This window comes from Vanellus vanellus, assembly GCF_965231255.1.
Source record: "Vanellus vanellus genome assembly, chromosome: 2".
In the NCBI taxonomy this organism is placed as follows: Eukaryota; Metazoa; Chordata; class Aves; order Charadriiformes; family Charadriidae; genus Vanellus; species Vanellus vanellus.
This window is the reverse complement of record NC_138906.1, coordinates 79,525,796-79,539,723: the sequence shown is the minus strand read 5'-3', so window position 1 is coordinate 79,539,723 and position 13,928 is coordinate 79,525,796. Positions and strand designations below refer to the sequence as shown.

Below are 13,928 nucleotides of genomic sequence, written 5' to 3'. Positions count from 1 at the left end.
CCTTAGTAGATTCTAAGTTCATGCTTTGTAACTTTATTTTTAACAGAGACTTTATACAACTGTTATTACAGGATCCATACACTCAGCTCTAAATATATTTCCCACTAATGAAGTAAGAATCAAACCACAACCTAAAGTTTCAGGCTCCACTCTAAGCTTGCACAATTCACAGGTTGCTTGTTGGTTTGCTTTTTTTTTTTTTTTTTTTAAAAACTCATCTTAGACCTCACATTCTCAGGTCTACTTGAAAGCTCACAGGACTATTTGGAATAACACAAATAATACAGTGAAAAATATAAAAGGCAATATAGCTCTCTAACACATTATTCCTAGTTCTCATCTCAGCTAGGTCTTAAATTGTATTGAAAAAAGTACTAATTTAAAAAAAGATTTAAGTATTAAAGTGGTTTTCTAATTTATTCTCACTGGACACTGATAAAAATGCCTCACACTAGCATTAGTGGGAGATTTAAGACAAAAATAAACAGTTTTGGCCCTCCTCATACTTCGTTGCCCCAACAGGTAGGAAATTGTTTTAATGAGAATTTGATTTCCTTTGAGTTGGAAAGTAATCCTTTACCTTTGCTTTTGTGGGGTTATATCACAGAAATAACACATACCAAGCACAAAATATATAACCAAATACTGCCATTTCACAGAATCACAGAATCATCAGAGTTGGAAGGGACCTCTAGAGATCACCTAGTCCCACTCCCCTGCTAAAGCAGGATTGCCCAGAGCACATTACTCAGGACTGCATCCAGGCGCGTCTTGAAAATCTCCAGGGAAGGGGACTCCACAACCTCCCTGGGCAGCCTGTGCCAGTGCTCTGTCACCCTCACCGTAAAGAAGTGTTTCCGTGTATTTGAACGGAACTTCCTGTGTTCTAACTTGTGCCCATTGCCCCTCGTCCTGTCACTGGGAACCATTGAAAAGAGCCTGGCTCCATCCTCCTTCAACCCACCCTTTAGATACTTGTATGCCATAATAAGGTCTCCCCTCAGCCTTCTCTTCTCCAGGCTAAAGAGTCCCAGCTCTCTCAGCCTTTCCTCATAAGGCAGATGCTCCAAGCCCTTAATCATCTTAGTTGCTCTTCGCTGGACTCGCTCCAGCAGTTCCCTGTCCCTCTTGAACTGGGGAGCCCAAAACTGGACACAGTATTCCAGTTGTGGCCTCACCAGTGCCGAGTAGAGGGGGAGAATGACCTCCCTCGACCTACTGGCCACACTCTTCCCTATGCAGCCCAGGATTCCATTGGCCTTTTTGGTGACAAGGGCACATTGCTGGGCCATGGATAATTTACTGTCTACCACAACCCCCAGATCCTTCTCCTCCAAGCTGCTTCCCAGCAGGTCCGCCCCTAACCTGTACTGGTGCCTAGCATTCTTCCTCCCCAGGTGCAGGACCTTGCACTTGGTTTTGTTGAACCTCATTAGGTTCTTCTCTGCCCAGCTCTCCAGTCTGTCCAGGTCATGCTGGATGGCAGCACGGCCCTCTGGGGTGTCAGCCACCCCACCCAGTTTGGTATCATCAGCAAACTTGCTGAGGATACACTCTGTCCCCTCATCCAGGTCATTAATGAATATATTGAACAAAATTGGACCAAGTATTGACCCCTGGGGGACACCACTGGTTACAGGCCTCCAACTAGACTCTGTGCCGCTGATCACAACCCTCTGAGTTCTGTCCCGCAGCCAACTCTCAATCCACCTCACTGTCACCTCATCTAGCCCATACTTCCTCAGCTTCCTAATGAGGATGTCATGGGAGACAGTGTCAAAAGCCTTGCTAAAGTCAAGGTAGATGACATCCACAACTTTCCCCTCATCCAGCCAACCAGTTATAACATCATAGAAAGCTATCAGATTGGTCAAGCATGATTTACCCTTGGTAAATCCATGTTGACCACTTCCAATAACTTCCTGTTCCTCAACGTGTTTGGAGATGACATCCAGAATGAGTCACTCCAATACCTTCCCAGGGACAGAGGTTAGACTAATCGGTCTGTAGCTCCCTGGGTCCTCCTTCTTGCCTTTTTTGAAGATTGGAGTGATGTCGGCCTTCCTCCAGTCCTCAGGCACCTCTCCTGTTCTCCATGACCGTTCAAAGACGATGGAGAGTGGTCTAGCAATAACATCCGCCAGCTCTCTCAGCACTCGCGGATGCATGCCACCAGGGCCCATGGACTTGTGAATGTCCAGCTTGGCCAAGTGGTCTCTGACACGGTCCTCCTCAACTGAGGAAAAATCTTCCACTCCCCAGACCTTCCCCTTTGCCTTCAGAGTGTGGGATTCATGAGGGACAGCTTTAGCAGTGAAGACCGAAGAAAAGAAGGCATTCAGTAACTCTGCCTTCTCTGCGTCCTCCACCACTAGGGCACCTGTCTCATTCACCAGTGGGCCTACATTTTCCCTAGTCTTCCTTTTTCTATTGATATATTCAAAGAACCTTTTCTTATTGTCTTTAACTGCAGTGGCCAAGCTGAGTTCTGACTGAACTTTGGCCCTTCTCATTTTCCCCCTACATAGCTTTGTTATATCTTGATAGTCCTCGTAAGTTGCCAGCCCCCTTTTCCAGAGAATGTAAACTTTCCTTTTTTTTCTGAGGTCCAGCCAAAGTTCTCTATTTAGCCAGGCTGGTCGTCTTCCCCGTCTGCTCGTTTTTCGAGACAAGGGGATGGCCTTCTCCTGCGCTTTTAAGAGCACCTGCTTGAAGTATGCCCAGCCTTCCTGGGCACCTTTGCTCTTCAAAACTGCCTCCCAAGGGACACTCTCGACCATGCTCCTAAACAGGCTAAAGTCTGCCCTTCGGAAATCCAAGGTGGCAGTTCTGCTGGCTCCCCGCCTTACGTGATCAAGAATTGAAAATTCTATCATTTCGTGATCACTCTGCCCAAGGCGACCTCCAACCTTTACATCCCCCACAAGACCTTCTCTGTTAACAAACAGTAAGTCCAGTAGTGCACTTCCCCTAGTTGGTTCCTTCACCAGCTGTGTTAGGAAGTTGTCTTCCACACACTCCAGGAACCTCCATGACTGTTCCCTCTCTGCTGCATTGTATTTCCAGCAGACGTCTGGGAAGTTGAAGTCCCCCACAAGAACAAGGGCAGATGATCGTGAGACCTCTGCCAGCTGCTTATAGAATACTTCATCGGCTTCTACATCCTGATTAGGAGGTCTATAACAAACTCCCATCACGATGTCTGCCTTATTGGCCTTCCCCTTAATTCTTATCCATACACACTCAGTGTTGTCATCCATACTGTTAAGTTCCAGACATTCAAAACTGCCCCTAACATAGAGGGCCACCCCACCACCTCTCCTTCCTCGCCTATCCTTTTTGAAGAGTTGGTAGCCATCAATTACAGCACTCCACTTGTGTATGTCCTCCCACCACATTTCTGTGATGGCAACTATATCATAGTTTCCTTGCTGTACAATGGCCTCCAGCTCCTCCTGTTTATTTCCCATGCTGCGTGCATTAGTATAGATGCACTTCAGCTGGGCTAATTGCCCTGCCACTTTCTTGGGCAAGTGGGCATTTACCTGTTCAAAATTCATTTAGCTATTTTGAATTATTTCAAAGCCTTTTACTCAGAAGAACTACTTAAAAAAATTTATTTCCTTGACAGTATAAACATTAGCTACCTATAATAACAATGACAAATATACACATGATATTGTAATACAGCTGAAACATGACAGGCAAGGAAAAAAACATGTTCCCCGATATCCCCACCACGACTACAGCAATTCAGACCATCTCCATCCCTCACAGTTATCACAACACTGCTGAAAAACAGATTTTTTCAAGAATACGTGTAAGAGAAAAGACTAGGTACTTGACATATATCAGCCAGCAATCTGCTCCAAGCCTAATGGATATTTATTATTAATTTTATGTACCTAATAAATTTTGCTTTTATTTGTAGAACATTGCTACAAGAATGGTTCTTGCTCATCTAAAGAAAATCCTTCCTCATTAACAACACTGTAGTTCCCAAAGTGCTGCATCTGGATGAGACAAGTAATCCAGCTGTTATGTTGTCCACTACTATAAAGTGGATAAGGGACTGAACACTTGGCACTTGGGAATGAATGTGCAAAAAAAGTGGACATTGTATGAAATTGCATATATTTGGGGTTAGTATTATTGAAAAAGGAAAGCTCAAACAGCAATAACTTGGAAGAATAAAAATGGAAACACTTCCAGCAACCAACATCTATTGTCGACCTGTTTACAAGGCTAACTTACAGAAGTTTGTGTAGCTCAAAGGTTTGGTGACAAAACACTGAGCATCTTGCTTCGAGGGCGCTGATTGACAAGAAGCTCAACATGAGCCAGCAGTGTGAGATCACAGCCCAGAAGGCCAACCATAGCCTGGGCTGCATCAGAAGCAGCGTGGCCAGCAGGTCGAGTGAGGCGATTCTGCCCCTCTACTCCACTCTCATGCGACCCCACCTGGAGTACTGAGTCTACCTCTAGAGAGTCCCCAACATAGGAAAGACATGGACCTGTTGGAGCGGGACCAGAGGAGGGCCACAAAGATGATCAGAGGCTTGGAGCACCTCTCCTGAGAAGAAAGGCTGAGAGACCTGGGGTTGTTAAGCCTGGAGAAGAGAAGGCTCTGGGGAGATCTCATTGCGGCCTTCTAGTACCTAAAGGGGGCCTACAGGAGAGATGGGGAAGGACTTTTTACTAGGGCATGTAGTGGTAGGACAAGGAGGAATGTCTTCAAACTGGAAGAAGGTAGATTTAGATTAGATATTAGGAAGAAATTTTTCACTGTGAGGGTGGTAAGGCACTGGAAAAGCATACCGAAAGAAGTTGTGGAAGCTCCGTCCCTGGAGGTGTTCAAGACCAGGCTGGATGGGACAACCTTTGAACACCTGGGAGGTGTCCCTGCCTATGGCAGGGAGGTTGGAACTCAATGATCTTCAAGGTCCCTTCCAACCTAAACCATTCTATGATTCTATGATACGTAGCAGAGCTCAAGATATGCCCTGGACTGCCTGGCCCTCCGGCTTTCAGAATGCACAACATGCCATGTGTTTTTTCTTTTCATCATCTCTCACATATACACGCTCACACACATATATATTTATAAGAAGAATGAGAGACAATGAGAGAAATACAGATGGCACTTCAAACTTTATTTCACTCAGTGACCTACCAGCAACTTTGCTTATTACAAGGCAGTTTTTCCCCTCCATTCACCCATGTATTTCAGCACAGATAACAATGTTTAATTTCTACAAATTTTGAAACAGAAAGTCCTTAACTCCACAAACAAACAAACCAGAGACAGCAAAAGTGCAAACTTCCCAACACTGGACAAGCTAATACATGGTTTAACTTTTTATTTTTAGATAGGCATGATAATGTTTAATGACTGAAACTGAAAAACTCAAACCACTTAATGGCAAAAATACCCATTATAACTCTTTCCTAGCCACTGCCCACCACCGCTTCTAGTGGTGGGGCCATTACAGCATTCACACCTTGTTGATGGTGCAAAAGACCAACAGTTTTACTGCTAAGAGAAGAAACTGCTCTGGAGGAAGTGTGAAGTCCACTGCCAAAAGACAACATGCAGAACTCGCACTGATGTGGCAGACAGCACCTTACAAAAACACTAACAACAGGAGAAGCAGGTACAAGTAATACCATATAAAATGGCAAGTGCTGTAGCAAGGGCACCTCAGATTTCTGTAGCAGACTGCAAACACCCTAACAGCTTCAGATGATTGATTGTTCCAGTTTGCTCTGATATTCAAGCCAGATCAGTGCTATTACAAAAAGTAATCTTATTTAATACTATTTAGTTTAAGAAATTATTTGTCTTATGATCGAATAATTATCTTGATATAAGAGAACAGGGAAGGTTGGTGAAAATTAGTTTTAAGCACTCAAGGATATGGCTTTTAACACTTTTTTGCCATGATTGGTTTTTCACAATCTTAAACCAAATCATTCCATTAAGCAATCAGACACACACTAGAGAGCACAAGGGAGGCAGCAGGGTCACGCATGCAGGAAGGGTGGAACAAATAGGAAGTGGCAGCCTGCTGTTAGATCCATTCAGGCCATCTTTTTTTAATCATTCCTTAAAGGAGCTTCATCAGTAGCTTAGAATTAGAAGACAAGGATGTTAATGAACTACTACTCCTAAACTGAACATCCAGGAAGCAGTTTAAATTAAAAACTCTGTTAGGCTTCAGAATTGATACCATGCTGATGTGAATGGAGAACGTTCACACTCCTCTCAGTTATTGGCTAGCTGTAATTTTCAGGGGACAATATTGACTTAATTTACTCTATTCATGGTTTAGCAGCTTCACTGACAACAAGGGACACCAACTCAAATTCATGGATTTCTGTAGAGTGTAACTCCGCAAAGTTCATTACTTCAAAGGCAGAAGGAAGTCACCATGGTTGCCATCGTTCCTCTTTTTTAGTTTTCAACATTACATAGAGCTGCCTCCGGAAGCAAAATCTTCTGGATCTGCAGCATTTTCAGATGGACTTACCGCAGATAAGGTGCTTGGGGTGTACCACTGCTGTTCAATTCATACAGAGAATCTGCCCTCAGACCATCAGCAACAAAGAGTACGAGACGTTTCGCCGGAGGTGGCAGTGGAGTCTGCTGAGGAGTCATACCGTGAACCAGGGGAGAGCTGAAGTAGATGTCAAAAATGGAGACCAAGAACACACAATGCACAAGGAGACCAGCAAGGATGAAGACTGGTATACTCATGGCAGCAGCGGGCTGGCAAGGCGAAGTCCGACACTGAGAGGGAGTGAGAAAAAATAATGTTAGGCAGATGAGACTTACCAGAATCAGTATTTATTTCATTTGTTATAGAATGGGAATATCATAACCACAGTCATTACTCAGGATCCATAATTAATCTCTGCTTCCAACAAGCTTCTTCCCATAAGTTTTGGTCAAAAGTCACTGCACAGCCAATTCAGACTTTCAGACAGTCATTATGTCTCAGCAGCTCATCTCTGGTGTTTAGTGGGGTACCAGATGGCTTCAAAAGACCATTGAATCAAGCCAGTTTGTCTGATATTCAGCAGGTTTTTGTTACCTGTATCAGTGAGAGAAGACTCTGACAATGCAATATCTCCACGAACATACTACCCTCTGCCGGCTGATTGCGTGACAGTGTTGAGGTCTGTTCAGGCAAATGCAAGCCAAAGACAGCTAGGGAAAGCCATCCCGTAGCAAACATCCATTCAAAGTTCCTTTTCTAAGCTTACTATCAATTCTGGCCTTATTATATTCTGACTAGAAACAGAAAACTTTTAAAGGAACAAAGATGCTCTGCTGAGTGCCGATCACTGTTCCTCTTCTAAAAGAGGTGACAAAAGCACAGCAGCCAAAGGATTATGTTTCTTGGACAATGTTACTTCCTTCTGAATGTTTTATGCCCTGTGATCCTCTGAAGTCACGTTAGGGATACAAATATGCTTAATAACAGGTGCACTGGAACTGTACATGTCTGCCACCTGTACTGAGAGGTTCATGTGATGCCTACTGAAGGCAATGCAAATATGTATATTGACTCAAGTGTAGGCTCTGAGCCTGAATGAGGGTTAGTTCTGACAAAAGACTATTAGCGCTGTACAGGCTGCTAAGTTAGTTATTTAAATATTAGCTGATTATCAACCTTAACAAAACAACACCTCCACTCACCAATTTAGAAACAGATGTTCCTAACAGCCTGGAAGGTTCAGATATGCAATTACCCATGTAAATAGATGCCTCTCTCTAAAATAAACTCTTTGTTTCAGAACCTAGTTAGCACTTCTAGATAACAATATATAAGTTTATCTTTTTTCTTACAGAATTACAGTAGCTGGACTGACACAGACAGCAACCATGGGATAAGACTATTGTTCTTATCAAATAAAGAAAAAAGACTTTGCTACCACATAACCTTAACTCTGATAGATGTTTCTTAAAATAAAAACTTTAAAGGGCCAGGAAAACCATAGAACTCCCCCACCCCCCCCACCCCCCAAATAAGATTTGAAAGTTAATATATATTATTACTTACTAATCCAAAGAAAATTCAGATCTGTATGCAAGTTAACTGTAAAATCCAATTCCAGCCGTTTTCCCTACTGAAACACAGATGCAACAACTCCAATCCTCATCAGCAATATTGATATAGTAATTTCTCATTTTAGAGATTTGGAGAGAAAACCAGTAACAAGATCAAGACAACTAAATACATTTCAAAGAGACACCTAGTAGTCATGCTTAAGTGATCAAACAAAAACTTGTCATTAATCAAGAACTTATATGCTTCTATGACTACAACTGAGATTCCAAGATACTCTTGGAATATTTGTAAATATCAGTTTGTTTATTTTTTATTTTTAAGTACTCAGGGTTCCTGCATAAATGTAAAAACATGAAACCACAGTCACAGAAACACCATGAAGTTGAACGCCAGACCTCATTTTATTCAATCAGTTATATTTTCCATAGGGCTTTTTCTTTTGATGTATTTGTGTTTGGTAGGAGAATCCAAGCTATTCATGCCTTAAACTGATGAGACTAAACACTCTACTAAACAAAGCAGTTACTTCAATCAGATACTCGCTGTTGTATACTCCCAGTGCTACATTTCTATAGCTTATCGTATTCTAAATTCTTCTAATTAAAGTATTAGTAACCTAATCTGTTTTCAGCACTATTTTTCTTTGCTTTAAGTCTCCCCAAGCCTAAGCCCTTGCTTGTAGCAAAAAGAGTGCAATCAACACAATTCAAATTTAATGCTGTCATAGACTATAGTGTTCTACAGAATTAATTAAAAAAAAAGACACTTTCTTTTGCAACCACAGTTTGACTACATTACATTAGGCTTGATCTGGGCACAACATATCCAACTGCTCATCACCATCAGATGATTTGAAGACAGGCAGCTCCCAGAGCACCTGCTTCTGCCCCATCCCTCGTAGCCACTTCTTCTGCTTACATTGCTCCTTTAATGCAAGACTGTGTGTCACCACTGTGACATAACATTGTGAAGAGCATCCTATCCTCAGGCTTACAAATACTTTCCCACAGGTATAAAGTGTTTGGAAAGCTCCTAGCTGTATCTCAGTCGAATGCCAGAATGGCACCTGACGCCCTTTCCTAACAGCAGTCCTGCTTTCAAACTACTAAGCCATTGGACGAGGTGTTCCAAACAAACACTCGTCTGTGGTTAGAGAAGGCTCCAGCTCAAAGAACAAAGTTTAAATACAGTCAACGGCAATTCTAGAGAAGTGACCTTCTACACCTTTTCATCTTGATCAAGTTCCAACTAAACTTGGTCATTGCCAGCCCAAAGTGCCTACAGTTCATTTAAGACAGCCCATTTGTGAAATACATCCTCTTCAAACATCCAAAGTATCATGGAAGAACAAAGCATTTCCAGTAACTGGTTTTCAGCGGAAAAGGAAGGTCTTTATCACTGACAGAGTTTCTCTGGTACTTCCAAACCAAACCCCTGTAGGGCAAACACGCAAGACCAGGCTTCTCTGGACCCATCTTTCCACAGGTCCATTCCCATCTCAATGTCAGCTCCTCTTAACACATGCTATGCCATTTGGAACACACCCCCATTTCTTCTCAGCCTGCAATACCGATACACATTTGACTATTGAGAAGGGTGAAAGAAAAGCAAGCAGGCGCATGGATGATCTTATACAGATCCTCTTCTCTAACAGCTGAACAGGACTGGCGGGAGAGATCTGACAAAGCAGAGCACATCGGTCCTCTCAAAGGGAGACAATGCTCAGGGGAAGGGCAAGGCTTGGGGCCTTAAATGCAGAGTTAAGTTTCTGTTTTCACCCATGACGTGGAAACATTAGTTTGCCTAAAAAGTATGGTAACAGGATTGAAAACAGGCAAGATAATTTCCAGAAGGCTCTTCCTAGAGACTGAAGCCAGCCAGAGGGGTCTCCCAGGCACGCTGCCTGTGACAGATACTGCAACCACCATATGTACAGACCAGGTTCTGAGCCACCCTACTGCAGATAAAACCGTAACCGAGATGACGCATTCAGTCATTCATATTCAGTGAATTACAAAATTACTTATCAGAGACCTGACAAATGCTCACACCTGGAAACTCCCTGTCAAAGAAATGCCTTCACTAGGCCCCTCTGAACTTACAAGTACCACGGTCTCAGACAGACAGGGGTGGAAAACAGATGAACGACAAGCCAAGATGGCTCCTTCCCGTATAAAAACCAGTTTGCATTTTGAGAAGGAGCTTGTCTGAGTGATCCATTGCTGTGCAAAAACAGGTCGTGGCTCATACTGGTTCATCTCTTGGTTGAATTGCTACCAACTGGTACTTCACATAGTTCTTTTAACTAAAAAAGCCAGCAAGTGAGGAGGTCAAAGAAATCAGAAGCATCAGAGGTACTATTCAGAAGTCTTCTTCAGTTCGTACCTACACTGGTAAGAAAAATGAGGGTGCTTTTTCTCCTCCTAAAAAGAGAGATAAAGCAGTCACCCCAGCTACAATCCAAGTTAAGGCCGACAGGGCTGACAAGGCCAAACTACCAGCATTTCACTATCAACATTTCATTGTAAACTTTTGGATTTCAAATGTTAGCATATATGACCTGCAAATTGGAGGACAACCCTCTTCCCTAATTGGGAATGCCAAAGTCACTTGAATTCATATTTGCAGGTATTTAAGCTGCTTAAATCTAGGATGGGCTACCACCTTTCATTCTGCTGTGAAACAAGATAATTTAGTCCATGCATTTTTAACTACTTGATATGAAAGAGTCATTAGTTCAATGGATGCCAAGGCAACAGAGAAAAAACATCTCCTCTTGAAGCAGTCATCCATCCCCTGGTCCTGTACTATTAAAAGTGGATTTACCATGGATGACTGAATCATGAAAAGTAAACCATCATGGAAGAAAGTGAAGGTAGAAGAGGAACCTCTGGGATTTGTGAACGGACAACCACAGAAAAGGAGGATTAATGCTAAGCAACATTTGTGCTGTGTAATTAAAGCTACAAGCATTTGTGGTACGAACAGAAGAAAAAGATTAGTATCACTCACTTCAAGTATAAATTGGATACTTGTCACCATCCCTCCTCCAGTGCACCCCTGCATGAGGGGCCATCAATGTGCAAAGGGAAAGCTAAACACTTATCTAGAAAATATCCTTTTCCTTACAAGACCTGGACACAATCTTCACGAGTCAGAGAAAAGAGATTTAGAAAAAATGAGGTTTGTGGAGAAACCTCAGTGCAGATCTCCTGGGACATCTGTTTTTTTTTCTGCCTGTGATACAAACTAGCACTACACCTTTTTTTTTCCCCTCAACCATTTCCAAGAGGAGTGGAATCATCAGTTGATCTGTGTTCTCAAGGATGCAATGCAAGGTCTCAGACTGCCAGTCCAAAGAGGGATGTCACTTAGCAGCCAACACAGCCTCCACACAACAAGTGCAGGCACAGCTGAAACTAGCTGACAGCACCTCTAAATTTGAAAATGCACATATCTTCACTCATCTGAGTCCTCTGCCATACAGAGACCTCTTCCACTCCTCTTTTCATCCCCCTTTGTGCTTTTGCATCACCATTTGACAGGGTGGTTCAAAAGCCAGCCTGAACCTGCAGGTCCAATGTGGGAACCAGAGGCTTAACAGGATCTCATAGGTGTTCTGCAGGCCTGTCGGCATCAGGAGGAGCTGGAAATGGAAGCATCGGTATCAAACTCCTCAATGCCCAGCAGCCTTCTGACATGCTTTTCTGGCTGGGGAAAGGAGAGAGCAGGTAACCCAGTAAAATTTGGGTGCTCAGACATCCCTCAAACCTGTAGCATTTCATGCCTTCTAGGCACAGAGAAAGCACAGCTACCGCTGTATATTCATCTACCCTAGCAGGAAATGCACTTATCTATATACTATTTCTCTGTATCTCACATGAGATACAGAAATGAAATCCATCTTCTATAGCATACCACACAATGAAAAAAAAAAAAAAAAAAAAGAGGTCATCATGAGCAAATTTCTCTGTAGGGCTTGCTTGATGGTTCAAGGCATAAACCTTGCAAGGCATGCTAAAAGGAAGAAATAACAAGAATACAAGGAAAAAAGTGGATTAAGCAATAGCTTATAAGAAAAAGCAAAAGCTACAGCCTGTCAAGAGAAGAAAAATAGAAAAGTATTAAACACACACACCCACCCCTTTTCACTTTGGAGGACAAGGAGCCAGATCTAAGTATTTATTACTAGTGCAAAAATGTCTCTGCCCTGAGGTGCCTGGCCATCCAAGAAGTGGATAAACGAACTGTCACTTGAAAATATATCTTACATCTTTCTGTCAAGAAAACTTAAGCCAAGGATATCTCAGCATTTTTGTGTCTTCTGATACTTTCCCAGGCAATCCCTTAGCAAGTGATTTAGCGTGCTACCTCCCACAGTCCTTATTTTCACAAAGCAAAACACGAGCTTTGCCCAAATCCTGACCGCATTATTCTACTTAATTCTGTTAAGCCATTGCCTATCACACCAAGAGGAGAGAAAGAAGCTTCTAGTCTTGTAGATAACAGAGGAGCATGTTGCAACCTATTTGCCACGTGCCATTTCTTACTGTCCATCCAAACATATCCCTTGTTCCAATTCAAATAGCCAATTCACCTCCTCAGCCCAACTACTAAACTATGTATCAGACTCAGGTTTATCCTTTTCTTTCTACATTTTTTTCTCCTTGTGTCACAACCCCCTACACTAAATACAGAGCAAATAATGATACCGTCCAACCTCTGGTACATCAGTGTTTAAACTATCCCAATAAGGTGGTTTTTGTTCAAACAATTTGAAGCCAACAGCATAAAGCTGGTATGGATTCTTAAATAAAACACCTTTTTGGATCTTTACCAGAAAAGTACTAAAGATCCACCAAGGTACTCACTGCCTGTTAAATATGAGTTGTCCACATGAACAAAGTACGTAGAAAATTAGCACTGCCCTGGCATAGCCAGGGCCTTCAGCAGACTTCAGATCTTCTGACATCATTGGATGCTGTACACTAGCAGAGAAGAGAGCGAGCAGATGCAAAGGAGCAATTGTTCTGAGAAACAACAAGGCAGAACCAGCAGACACCTTTCTTAAAGTCTAGGAGATTAAAGAAAGAAAAGCAGCAAGGACCTCCTGACTGCAATTAATTATTTTTCCAGAATAAAGTGATTCGCACAGATTAGAGAAGGTTTTCTTTAGAATCGTCAGAGAAAAAGTTCAGCTCCTGGCTGGTGGCAGATGGGGTGAAAAGACCCCCTCTTTCTTTGTACTCACATCTATCAAAACAATACAAATCTCTCTGTTATTAGCTGGAAGCTCGTCACCAACAGTCATGTCAGTGTGAGGACCAAAACACCCAGACTGTGACGATGGCAAGGAAGCAAGAGAGCTGCAATGAGCTACCTAAGCCCAACTATCAGAGACATGAGCTCTTCCCTCTTTTCAAGTAGATCCATAACTTGCTGACAAGACTTTTTTTTTTTTTTTTTTTTTTTTAAACTCATGCCACAGAACCTACATCCATAGCCCCAAGCTGGATCAGGTCCCTCAGTGCTTAACAGGAAGGCTGACATAATTAAGTACAGCCCCCATTTCCCCAAAGTAATCAACATCTAAGCTGCATTCCTCAAGTTATAATCTCTCAGCATTATTTATAAGGCAAAGAAAACTGTACTTGTACATATCGTTCTTTGTGAAAAATGTAACATTTCCTTTTATATTTTTCTTTCTTCAAATATGCAATAAAACATACACAAAATACTACATGGAATATGCCCCATTGGCAGGAATATTTTTTTAAGGATAATAAAGTGTCAAGACAGGGAGCTCGAGATACATTAGTCATTTCTTTTAGAGGGACCATGCTTCACTAATAC

General features: G+C 42.4%; 1 protein-coding gene across 1 annotated transcript in view; it reads right to left on the bottom strand.

Annotated features, from left to right (window-relative positions):
* PIGN (phosphatidylinositol glycan anchor biosynthesis class N) overlaps positions 1–13,928 on the bottom strand; it is a 112,522-nt gene that overhangs the window by 89,422 nt on the left and 9,172 nt on the right. Inside the window, exon 2 of the mRNA XM_082479394.1 lies at positions 6,531–6,790. Coding sequence (XP_082335520.1) covers positions 6,531–6,757 — 227 coding nt within the window. The 5' untranslated portion in view covers positions 6,758–6,790. The remainder of the gene's footprint in view (positions 1–6,530; positions 6,791–13,928) is intronic.